The sequence below is a fragment of the Ammospiza nelsoni genome, chromosome 1, assembly GCF_027579445.1.
Source record: "Ammospiza nelsoni isolate bAmmNel1 chromosome 1, bAmmNel1.pri, whole genome shotgun sequence".
Taxonomy (NCBI): domain Eukaryota; kingdom Metazoa; phylum Chordata; class Aves; order Passeriformes; family Passerellidae; genus Ammospiza; species Ammospiza nelsoni.
Genome location: NC_080633.1, coordinates 34,720,382 through 34,733,765, shown reverse-complemented (window position 1 = coordinate 34,733,765; position 13,384 = coordinate 34,720,382). Strand labels below are relative to the sequence as shown.

The window sequence follows — 13,384 nt, the reverse complement described above, 5'->3', positions numbered from 1 at the left end:
AATACACTTATGATATTTCTATCTCCTACTTTTGAGCAAAAACATTTATTTCAATTTAGGACATCATAAAGACTTTTCAGTCATATAAACCAACTCAGTAGCCACGGTGGAAATGCTGAAGTCTGGTAAAGTTTAAGAGCCCAGCACAAAGCACTTTGCAATTTGGTTGCACAAGTAGGGACAACTCAGCTGTCCCATAACACTCACACTAGACAGGTTTTCCTTCAACTCACAAAGAGACATGCAGTCATCACAGAAGTTTTTTTCTTCTTCTATGCCACCCCACAGATACAAGCTCCCTTCTTACTGCAATGTCACATCACACAGTGAGATCAGCTTTCCCATATTTACATTTCACCCACAGTACTTTTCAACAGAATAGCTTGAAGAAAATTTGCCAAAAAAAAAAAAGGGGAGGATGAGGGAGGGAGCATAAATAGGGAGCACCTCCCTGTATAGCAATAATGAGTTATCCAATATCTACCTGAGGGAAAACAATAACCATTTTATTTCACTGTATCTCCTTCAACTCTCATCTGGTTCACCTTACACAGAATATAAGCTTTTCTATGGCAAAAGCTCTACCTTACAACTCCACAGTGTTTGCAGTGTAAAAATTATTTCCAGCTTTGTTTTCATTTGTTGAGTTTCAGATGAACATGGAAAATAAATTTTTTCTGATTTTCCATTTTGTTAAATTTCGTTCCTTTCATAATTGCTTAGTAAAGTCAATCGATTCCATCTGCAGGCAGAGTGCCTTAAAGAAAGACCATCAGCATGGGAGGCTCATTTGGCATTTTGTTCCCTGGCCTCAGAAGGCTGTTACACAGCTGAAAGAACAGCAGTGTTCATTCTGCTATATTAACACTGCCTGACCCATCTATACAGCATCCACAAGCCAAAGAAGCAAACATTTCTTTGGAAAACACTTCTTTAGCTGAATCAACTTGGGCATAATCAGCAAATCAGCAGGCCTTTACTGTAGATACCTAATTACGATCCAATTTTTTTTTTAATCACACAAAAAACCCCACCACAAAATTTATCAGAGTAAAAATTAAGCCCTTTTTCTAATTTAAATTACATAGCTGAGAAAGTAATTTGGCAAAGCACCCTAAGTACTACAAGAAGACAATGTGCTACCTCTGAAAGAAGCAAAATTACAGACAGTAGATAAGGTTCTGGATGGAAGTTATACAGTTTAATTATTACTGACAACAGTAAGTCAGCAGCCTCTCCATGTTTCACATGGTAAGAGACAATTACTTTGCCCCAAACCACAGACAGCACAGGTGTCTAGTGTCTAAGCAAAACACCACTGGGACCAGTATCATAGGAAGAAATTTCTCCAAGCAGGCTTGGTTTGGCCACAACCCTGAGTAAAGTAATGCTATTTGAAAGTGACAGCAATGTCTGTGCTACTGCAGCGCATAATCTACAACCGGCAGCTACAAACACCAAGTTCTTCTAAACAACTAGCAGATAGGAAAATGAAAACATCTGGGTGCAGTGAAGCTTGTACCAGCCAAAATTACTGAGAGTTAATGCTGACTGTTAACACTGATATGCCTTTGATGCAATGGACTTTTGAACACAGGCATCATCAGCAAATAATGGCATTTACATAGCAGCTCTGAAAGAATCACACTGTACAAAAATTTCAAAACATGGACATGAGGAAAAGTATTTATTTAAGTATTAAATAAGTTACACTGTAGTAACATTCAGGCATAGACATTTCAAAAGAAGTAAGCAAAGTCAAACCTTGGGGGTTTCAATATGTCTGCAATCACCTTATACCACATGCAACCTTGAATTAGCCAAGATGCTTAAGCCTTCACTTCAGACATGACCTTGCTACTCACACTGGGATTAAAATCAGTTATACAACAGGAGCCCCAAGGTTGTGACATTCTTGGGTAGAAGATGACTGCAAAGTATTCTAGATTCTTTATGAAAGGCTGTAATCTCAAAATGCTCTCTCAGTCCCCAGACCTGAAGAAGTCCATCTCTGCTCAATGTTACAAACACTTACATTAATTTGGACTATTGCAAACATATGATATTTGTTGCAGTATCAAGGTACTATCAGGATCCTAAGTTATGATCATCTTTTGTTGGTTATATTTCTACCTCACAGCTCAGAGGAATGTGTTAAAATGACATTGACAGAGTGCCTAGACCATAGGATCAACTTCCTCTATTAGGTATAAATCAAAATAAATATAGAAACAATATGAATTCCCTAAAAGTAAACCTGTTACATATGTAAACTACTGTCCAAAAAAAGTATGACAGATCAAAGAGTAACAAAGCTACTGTTTACTTTAAGAGATAAGCATGAAAATGCATTTTGAAAGAACAGGTGGGGTTTAAGTGAACTACTCCCCTGCTACCAAATCTCATGAGAACTATCAATTAGCACAGTCTTTTATTTCAAAATTATTACCAGCTACTGGCTACTTTGTTATGCCAATTCTACAACCTACCAAACCAAATAATTTTAGAAAATTATTGACACTTGGAAAAAAAAATGTTAAAATTTCTTGTCAAAGGCAACATCACATAAAACTGGATTATCACTCTCTTCACCTCATATAGAAACAGCAAGTAATGTTGCCTGGGACTTTCTTTTTTATGCCAAGTACTATTTACTTGTCTTTCCAAAGAAAGTAAACCAGAAACCAACAGAATCACTCTAATTCACAGATAAAGCAATTCTCAAAAACATTCTGAATTCCAACAGTTCTTTTCCCAGCTATTTTAACAACAGGACATACTGTGCACTGCACATTCCTGTAAATACCATGGCCAGCTGTGCAGTGATGATTCCATGCCAGAAAAATGGTATTTCTATATGCATGTGGCAAATAACACATCCAGATGTTTTGTACTTCAGAATGTAATCTGTATGGAAATAATTGCTGCTCAAGTTACCAATCTACAGCAAAATCAGGATATTGAAATGACTCACACAAGCTATACTATTATTTGCAGTCCAAAAGAGACTAAATAACCCAGAATACTATTCAAAGATAAAGCTGGATTGCCTTGATAAAACGAAAACACCAAGTTTTCTCAAGTCTCTATCAAATACACTGTTAAACTGTGTTACAAAGGTTTTTGACCACAGATAATTTAATTCTGAGATCTTCTATAAATAAGGACATTGAAAAGACAGAAATTAAGCTGCATACAAACACAGGCACTGCACTGATGCACAAACAGCAGCTCAGATGTGGCCTTGTAAGCACTGAGTACTCTCTCTGAGCAAGAGGTACTTTTTGCGTTCAATAAGTTGCTAAGATCTTCCCAATTCTGGTTACTCAGCTGTTCCATATGTTAGGTTGCCAAAACATGGGCTCTCCATTTTTAATGTTTAATTGTGAATATTAGAAACATAAAAATTAAGAAAGAAATTATTTTATTTTCTTCTCTACAGGTACTCTGAGACAGTCAGTATCAAAGCATGCCTACAACTAGTCAATATACTAGAAGAATGGTAATGTAGATTACTTAGAAAAATGTATCAACTAGAACTGAGGAACAGAAAGGTTTTGATGGAATAGTTAATTAATGACACAGCAAGACCAAAGTCACTAACATAACATATGTAAGACTGATTATGTGCTGATATTGCAGGTCATTCCAGCGTGCTGGTGTCAGCTAAATTATATGTTCAGAAATTCACAAAATATTATTATATACCTCACAAACACCTACACCTTTAACACCATTCTCTTGAGGCAATATCTTTATAATGCCCAAAAGAGCCTTTCCTTGTGCCTTTAAGATGTGGAGTAAACCAGCCTCTCTTGTACACTGAACATCTGACAGCCCTATTTGCAGACATGTGCTCCAGACAAAGACGTAGGCACTGCTTCCTAGAAACCAAGCAGGCTTTTCAAACACTTGTGCAAATCTGGACATTATGTATTAATAATGCAAAAAATATCACTCAGCCATATGATTATTTTATTTTATAGTCATGAGATGTAGACTTCCCTTGCCGGAAATTAGGACTACCTACAGACAGGCCAGTTTTGCAACCAGATGCAGTGCACATATTCGTTATTTTTCCTCACTTCAAAGGTTTAGATTTGGGTTACATTAAAGGCCTCTCCAGACTCTGATTAACCAGAGATGAGCAGAAACAAATAAAGAGGTCTTGGATCCCTCTAGGAATACAGACCTCCTATGAAATCAATCAAGGATGGTAAGTCTTCTCACCTTTGACTCCACACTAGGAACTATCACGTTATTCTGCACAGAAACCCTCAGTAGAGGGAAAGCTGATCTCAAATTCTAGTTCCTGTAAAACTGCATGAAGAGGAACTTGGGCTCTGGATGGCCTTGCCAAATACTACACCAGTACTTATCTGGAAAAAATGCCTTTTATTTTCATGGTAACACACAAGGACATAACTGACCAAGACCTTTAAGTACTTGATTACAGATGACTCTCCAGAATATCCTAAAAGCAAAAAAACACAGAGCAGCAATGACAGACAGCAGACTTGAAGACTGAGTCAAAATTCGCATTTGACTCCTCTCCTGTAGGGGACAAGTAATAAAAATAAACACAAAACCAATAAAAAATGCATATGCAGAACTTCTGCTCTAAAGGATATAATCTTCCTTATTGCACTTCCTACATCTCCCAGCTTTTGTCAGACGTCTAATCCCAAAATTAGTGTATGCGTTTAGATGCATTTAGTTTGTAAAAAAACTGGTACATCTGAAATAATTCTTCTATATGCAACATTACTCTTTCAGTTTATGAACACTGGGTCCTCATTTTTCTAAGCAATACAAAATTACTTGCCTGGGAACAGTTTTAAATCTGTTACTGCCACCACAAAGAGCCTTCTGCTCATTATTACTCAAGTTCAACATTTAGCAACTTACACTGGGAACAAAAAAAAAAAAAAATCACATTTCACCTACAGCATTTGCAGAGAAGCTGGTAGAGTCTTAACTTTCACAACTTCAAGTAAGCTGCTGTTAAGAAAACTCTAAAAATGTTTGAAAAAGAAGCTTCAACTGTCAATTCCGTATTAAGCAGCCATACCAATAAAGCAGGCAATAGCCCTTCCCATATAACCTTCCCAGAGCCCTTGTTTCCACCACAGAGACACCAGCACAGCTGCCCATTGCACCACACCATGATCAAATCAAGAACCAAGTCAGTTATGAAATAAGAGGGTATAAGCGGAGGGAGGAGGCTGGATTTTCCTGGCAGATCATCCTACTGATCCATTTCACTGTGCAGCTGCACTAACAGCTGGACAAGCAAAACAAATGCAATAATATAAGGATATATATATAACCAATATTTACTCAAGACATCATTGTTGCTGAAGAAAAGCACTCACATCCTAAATAAAAACCATTAACTTAAAAAGGCACCTAATTTTTTACCTAAGGTTTTTTTCAGTTCAATATAAAAAATCTTACCCAGCCAGTAGAGCAAACAAGACCGAATACTGCTGAAGCCACTGACCCCAAAAATTCAACAAAAATCAACATTATAACCAAAAACAACAATGCTCACAGAGGGCAGGAAGAATCTTACTTCGTATTTATTTTCCACACCAATCTGAAATTACCGCTGTTTGTTGGGGTTTTTGGCTGAGGTTTTCTATTTTTTGTTTTTAACTAGGTGCCTTTTTCCTTTGTCCACTATTCACTATTACAACACTAGTTACGTTCTGTGCAACTTCAGGCAAAGATTTCAGATTTGTTTTCTAAGCAACTTATGCACTTCAAAAGGACAAAGTGAACTTTATTCCCTCTACATGAACAGTCTGTGAATCGACACTTTGAGTTCTCTCACAGAAATCCTACTTTCACTGCACACCAGCCAATACTGAACATCATTAATTACTGTTCTCATAATTAGAGAAAAAAATCTCAAGATTTTTTGTCCTTTTTTTTTTAAATCATAGGCTCAATTCGCTAACCATGCATTGCAACCTTCATATGCATTTAAGAGAAGTAAATGGTAAAACCCCTTTCTGCTTTCATTAGGTTTCAAGCCACTTCCAGGTGCTTTTTTATTTGCCCATGAACAATCAATTCTCTAGAAGTCACTCATTTTAACATTCAGATCACAGTACAACTTCTATTATCTATCCCAAGATGACTAGGTTTTCATAGTTTATTTTACTGCAAGCATTACACATACATATTTGTAGACATAAATATAGTTAAACAGCTGGGTCTATTTAACTCAGTGTACTGTAACAATACTAAGTATATTCATAACACTTAGTGTAAGCTGATATAACCACTAAAAGAAAGCCATTTTTATTCTTGCCATCTTGCAATGCTTCCTCCCCTTATACTGATGTGAATCAGGCAAACTGGAAATTTAGTTGGGGAGTTCCATTTTAAAAGTCTAGTCACAAAACACTGGTCTTAACCTCAGTCTGATTCGCCACACAAGATCTCGTTTCACATGAAGAGGAAGCACAAGAAACAAGCCACCCTGCATTAAAGATGTTTCTTTGAACAGTACCACTACCTTATGCCAGCTTAACATGTTCCTCAAACAATTGCCAAAGTATTATCCGCCTCTCTTAAAGTAGAATAAAGCAGAATGTCAATAGTTTAAGAAAACTATCATCACAGCCAAGATGAAATCAGATACCTGTACATTGCACACAGCATTTTGTGTAATCACTGAAACACTGTTTCCCAACTTCTTTTTTCTTTTACCTAATTAGTAATTCTAGAGTCCTGCCTGATTGCCTCCCTCACTTAGGTCAACAGACAAAACCATTACATTTGCATTTCAATAATTTCAAGATGCTTACACGCAATATAAACAGAACCAACTATAAAGTTTTGATAAAGAGGGGTTTTTTACATTTCATGAATGCCATGAACTAAACATTCAAGTGTTTTCCCAGTTACACATTTGTCAAAACTTTGCAAATAAGACACATCTTACCAGGGAAACGTGCCTCTTGGTAAGCCAATGCCTCCCTGGTACAATTTAGTAACTATACAGTCACTGTACATTGCATTAAAAACACTTCTGCTTTGTAACACAGCACAGAATTTCTATACTGCAGAGGAGTAATTTAACTTGAATAAAGACGCACAATCTGCAGATTACAACAAAGTCAATCATTTACATTCTTAAACAGTGAACTGAGCTCTACAGGAAAAGTGCTCCAGTAACAAATCAGTCTGTCACCCTTCTCACCTTCCCACTGCCTAAGCATCACTTCATTAAAGCCCGAAAACTTCTCTTAAATAAAATGCAAATAATGAATTTAAGCATCATCTATTAGGAGCTATACTAACAAAGATAGACAAATCAATGTCTTAAACAGAAGTATATATAAGAATTAATCAATTTCTAATCCCATAAATGAAGCTTTACTAACCTTTGAAAATATCTCCAAATATCTTTTTTCCAAGGATCTGTTTTGAATAATTTTAGTGATCTATACTGTTCAGCCTGTTCTAGCAATAAAAATTAGTCAGAGGTGTGGGTCAAGTTATCTCCAGCTTAGTTTTCATTCTTTGCGCAAATATTTCACACACAGTATCACATTCTTCACTCAGTCCTGTTCACAACGTCAATCTGTAACCACACATCTCTTCTCAAATAATTTCCATTTAATTCTGCAATTCTGCATACATTAAGCCTCTTTACTCCAGCAGACTTCCAGCTGGACTCACACCTTTAGTTTTGGTCTCCAGTTTAGTCTTTGTTACAAAACTAACACTAACATCAGGAACCAATACATCACTTAAGCGATGCTCAACTTAAAAGCTTACTGTTGTTGAGATTTATTTTAACTTGCAAGAGAGCAAGCAAACATTTAAAAAACAGCAATAGAACAAGCATAATTTACCTTGAAAATACCAACCCAGTCCTTCTGATGAGGATGGATAAACTGGGTCAGAGTGTAGTGACATTCAAGATGTGTGTTTGGAAGATAACTTTTCGCAACATTTTGAAAAATCACGTGTGCAAAATTGGAGGTCTGCAAAGTGCTAGCTGAAGATGGAACTTCTTGAAAGGATGACATGGTTACCTGTAACAAAATTGTAGAAGTTATTACTTGAACATAGTGGAAAAACTAGTGAAGTTACAAAAATTAATCTAGTTGAAATACATATGACAGAAAAACCTAACAATTAGTTCCCCTGTTCTGAAAACAGAGAGCCATAGACTAAATTCACCAAAGTGCACTGCCTCAGCATCTCTCCAAAACAACCACCTCTCAGAATAAAAAGAGCAGTCATTTCAGCAATGACATCCAGATGGAGAGAAAGCATTGCTTAGCTGAATGCCCCCAGTATTATATATCTCAGTGTCAGAAAGTGGAAAATAAAAGCAGTGGTGTGAAAACAAAGCAGGGTTCTAACTTAATGAAAGATTCTTAATGGTTCTAGACATGCTAAAGAAGAAAAACAGTTCCATAGTTCCCCTGCTTTAAACTTTTCTCAAATTTGTACTGCTCAGTACTTTTCACAGCATTTTTACACAAGAAGTTTTTCCTTCCCTCTCAGTAAAAGTATCACAGTTCCATTTTAAGACGTTTTTTAAAAATAAGAACGTTTATGTAAACAGGAGGGTTTTGTTTGGGCTGGCTTTTTTCCCTATTGCAAGAGTTTAGCAGTCTGTGGGCATCTTTCACTATTAGCTTCATTACCATAAACAATGGCCTGCATTGATAGCAGGAACACTGAGGTATGCATGCAGTTGGAGGGATTAACACTAATCAGTTGGACTGCAAAAGCTTTTAATTGTGCTTTCCATTCACCACCTCGCTCAGGATACACAGTGCTACAAACCACAGTAACACAAGATGCTTCACGAGCAGAACACGAACATCCCTTCCTCAGATTCGGCAGTATCTGCCAAAAATAGAATATATGCAAGTGAGAAGTTTCAAGTGTCTGACTCCATTGTATAATCAATATTTTGTCAAAGCATTTGATATTGGAGGATTAGGGCCTTATGTATCAGACACTTCTCGAAGATGAGCTATCCTGTTCTTTCAATTGCTGTTGAAGTAATTTTATACCCACCAAGCACAGTCACACCTTGAAAGAGGTAACTGCCAAGTGTGTGACATAATATATTACTTTCATTGAAGATACATATGGAAACCAAAACCAAAACGAGAGAGGTCACTCACTGCAAGACTCAAGTAGTTCAAATATGAAAATGTTTTTGTGTACCTCCTATAGTCTTTTAAAATTTCACCAGTTAAAAAATAAGTAGTAAAACTTGTGCTTTCTTAAACAAACTGCACTCTGAAGTAAACACATATCCATCATCCAAAACAAGGAAAAGGTAAATACAAGGTGGTTTTTTTTTAGTTTTAAGCCATCAATATTTTAAGGTTATTACTGCTCAACTTAGAGTACTACATGAATTACACAGAGTCACGACATTATTTTAATGTATCAGATGTTAAATAAAAAACAATCTTGTATACTGACCAACACAGGTCACAAGATAAAACACAAAGCTTGTAAGTAATAATAGACATAAAAGAAAAAAAAAAAAAAAACTTCTTCCACAAGAAACTGAGTAAAGATCAAAACACAATTTTCTAGAGACAACAAGGTACACAATAAATCTTATCAGTTATGTAGCTTCAGTCCAGAATAGGAAATGTTACAGCACAGTAAAATTCTGAAAACCCCCACACATCTCAAAACAGAGGCATCTCTCAATTTCTCTCTGAACTCTAAATGGTATGCATCAGCAATTTTTATGGTTCTAATAGAAAAAGAATAACCTTAGTTATTTTCAATTGCAACCAATTAATTCATTTTTAGTAATTTAGCAACTTAGCCAAATAACATTGACATGAAATAATGTACTTAATTTTCATTAGGTAGAATAAGTACAAAAAGAGTAAACACAGTATTAATAATAAGACCAATTGATTTCTTTTTAAGTAAGTCTTTAAAATTGTACAGCCCAGCCTAAGCACATACTAAAAAAAAAAAAAAAAAAAAAAAAAAAAAAAAAAACCACGAAAAAACAACACCAACCTCAACCAAAAGGAAAAAAAAATAACCACTTCTATCCACTTCTGCACACTGGCTGTCAGCTGCCGCAGCCGAATACTAGCCCTAGTGGAACCAGGAAAGTTAGACTGGTTTCCAACCCCAAAGCAGAACTGCTCACAAATCTGACTTGTGCAGACCAGCACAATCATGTGGGATTACTGTTGCCTAGCAGGAAAATCCTCGGAGCTTAAGTGATGCTCAGATCTACTTACAGTCCAAGGATATGGGGATGCTGGGTACTTGCCTGCTTAATTCGCAGCGACCGGCTAGGCAACGGGAGAGGAGGAGGAAGAGCCACGCACAGCCTTCATTACTGACATGACAAGCGCTTCCCACGGGAACGCTCAGCGACGCGTTTGGCTTTGCGCAGCGGAAAGGACGGTGAAAAGGAGGAAAAGCTCGTCCAGCAGGAACAACAAAAGCAGGACGAGCCGCACCCCTGCAGAAAGCTCCTCCTGGAGTCCTCCAGCTGCGGTCCCGGGCCCGCGACACCCCCGGCCCTACCTGCGCCGCCTCCCGCCCCTTCCCCGCCACCTGCCCGACACGGTCACCTTGGCTCCGGGCCTTCTTCTTCCCCCGCGGGCAGGGGAGCCCCGCCGGCTCCCGCAGCCCGGCCCCGCCGCTCCCCTGCTGACCACGGCCGGCCCGAACAGCTGCCGGGGGCCGGTGGCGCAGAACCGCGGCCGCACGGCCCGGCCGCCCCGGCCCGGCCCAGAAGCGGCCGGAAGCCGGCGGGAAGGAGCGTGTCAGCCCTGCCCGGGCTCCCCGGCCGGCTCCGGACAGCTCTTACCTAGGCAGACGCGGAGGGCGCCGGGGACATCAACATGGGGCCTCCGCCACCAGCGCGGCGCAGCTCCGCCCGTCCGCCCGCGTCACTTCCAGCCCGGCCCTGCCCGCACGGGGCGGGCACCGACACGGATCCGGTCGGGGACTACGGAGCCGCCCGGTGGTCTCCGCTTCCCACGGGTACACGCTCTCGGTGGGGCTCGGGGGTGCGGGCACGGCGGTGTACGTGGCGTGTGCCTGATCGGCCTGCTGTTTCCTCCGTGCAGCGCTCCCACGGTGCCCTTCCGTGTTGTCCGTGATTACAACATCACCTCTGTCGCACCCAGTTAGCCCGAATTAATCATCTCCTCTTCCGTCCCACGTCAAGACACAGGCTGCCGTCACCCTGTAGGTCACCGTTAATCTGCCAGCCTTTGCACGTCTTCCCAGGGCAACGGAGGGCTGAGATAAGAGCGACTGTACACGCTTACAAAGGGTCCTGCCTGGGTACCTTGGCGGATCTCCATGAAAGGGTGTTGTATCACACAACACCGACTCGGAGAACCAGGGAAGCACAGAATCATTTAGGTTGGAAAAGACTTTTGAGCTCATTGCGTCCAACCTTTGACCAATCACCACTTTGTCAACTGGACCGTGGCACTAAATGCCGCGTGGTTTCTCGAAGACATTTAGGGATGGTGACTCCACCGCCTTAATGACTTTAGTCGCTACAAGTTTCTACAGTATTAATACCTTTTATCACATCTGATAGTTTTGAAACAATCTGGATTTAAATGGTTTGGGCATTAAGGTTTTTCTGACTAGGCTCACAACTATTTCACAGACTCCATTCAATTTTCATCCAAAAGCAGCTCATAGAGCACTGACCTGAGTCACGGTGCTCAGTAAAAGCACCCAGTGATGAGTACCCATCACTGTAAGCAGGATTTGTCCCAGTGCACCCAGGGTTGGCTCCCACTACAAACTGTCATCAAGATCATGCTAAATTCTTTGCTGCTACCATTTCTTACGTGTTTTCATGTGCATTTTAAACAAACAGGTTATGTGGAGAGACATAGTGTTATTATGAATAATATGATTAATCCTTAGAATTATTGAGTTAGGTTTCTTACAAGTTCACCTGTTTTTTCATGGTCAGTCCTAACAGAAATGAAACTAAGCTGGAGCATAGAAAGTTTCTTTAAGTAATTATGGTAATTCATTGCACTTGTAGTTTTGTTTTTGAAAACAGTCTTGTGTCTTAAGGTGTGTCACAGATTACTAAATTGTCTTTTGATTTGTAGCCACAATGACTAATCTCTAATATCCTCCATACACTCCATGTTTTCCTGGAAAGCAATAAATTCCTTGCATAGTACTAACTGATCACTTTAGAAGACACAAGAAGTGTGTCTTTGGAAAATGCCCACTGGAAAATGCAACCAGTATCTTGTTCAGCAATAAGGAGGTAGGAAGAGCTATTCCTTCTTATCTGAGCCCTCCATTTCTTCTCCTTGCTGCTCTTTGCTCTGTATGATGTGATAAAGGTCTGTCTAAGAGTCACAAGACACTGTTGTCATGTGGGCTGGAACTTAGGAAGAACTCGAGGTTTACAGTCAACAGCTGGGGAGTATGAGCATTGGTGAAATTTAGTTCTGCTTTCATTTAAAGCCATTATAATGCAGATTTATGGGAATATGATGGGAAATTTGAAATAAAGATTTTCTTTGGCAACTAACAAAATTTTTACAAGGGAATGCCTGGGAAAACAAACAACCAACCCTCCTCTGTTTCCTAATTAAAAAAAAAATACTTCTCCTCAGTTCTGAGTTTTTTAAGAAACTTGAGATATTTCCATGTTCACTTAATAATGTTCATTTAGTCAATAAAGTTATGGTTTACTCATAATTCAGTATTCAGTTATTATTTCTATTGCTTAATGCATATGGAAGAGGTAAAAAATCTACTGAAATGCTGGCATTCAGTTGAGCAGTGAAAATATTAGGACAAATAAATCAAGAATTATCTTGTCTTTTCTTGTACTTATATCCACAATTTTCAGGAAAATGTATTTTTAAACTTCTAAACTTGCTATCTAAACCACATAATGGGGATTATATATAATATAAAACTATTTCTGACTAAAATAAGTGTGTGGTTTAATGTGTTCTCGTGTATGCTTTTGCATGCTAGATTTCGATGCAAATGCTATCCCTCCAGAATTTATAGATATTTTACAGGAAGATGCTGCAGAGCCTTTTCTATTTTTTTTTTTTTTTTGTCACATCAAAAAATTAAATACTTGACCACAATGGACAAGTGGTGCACAGTGATCCCAGAATCAACAATCAATATCCTTGTAAAAAGATCTGAATCAAGAAAAATGTGACTAGAACTGGTGATACTTGCACTTGGCTGAGAATTAATGGTTGAGTGCCTTGTTAACTCTGAATTTGCTAGACAGATGCTATGTCCTGAAATGCATCCATGTGATCTAAATGTTTCAGGAAACTTGTTCTTCAGCAGAAAGAAAACCAAAAAACCCCCAAACAAACAAAACAACAAACAA

At 38.8% G+C, this 13,384-nt stretch overlaps 1 protein-coding gene across 3 annotated transcripts in view; it reads right to left on the bottom strand.

Moving 5' to 3' along the window:
* TAX1BP1 (Tax1 binding protein 1) overlaps positions 1–10,954 on the bottom strand; it is a 55,537-nt gene extending 44,583 nt beyond the window's left edge. For all 3 annotated transcript variants that reach the window (XM_059467410.1, XM_059467428.1, XM_059467419.1), the window contains exons 1-2: positions 10,841–10,954; positions 7,872–8,054 (exon numbers count right to left, since the gene is read on the bottom strand). In XM_059467410.1, coding sequence (XP_059323393.1) covers positions 7,872–8,048 — 177 coding nt within the window. In that variant the 5' untranslated portion in view covers positions 8,049–8,054; positions 10,841–10,954. The remainder of the gene's footprint in view (positions 1–7,871; positions 8,055–10,840) is intronic.
* Positions 10,955–13,384: the final 2,430 nt, after the last annotated feature.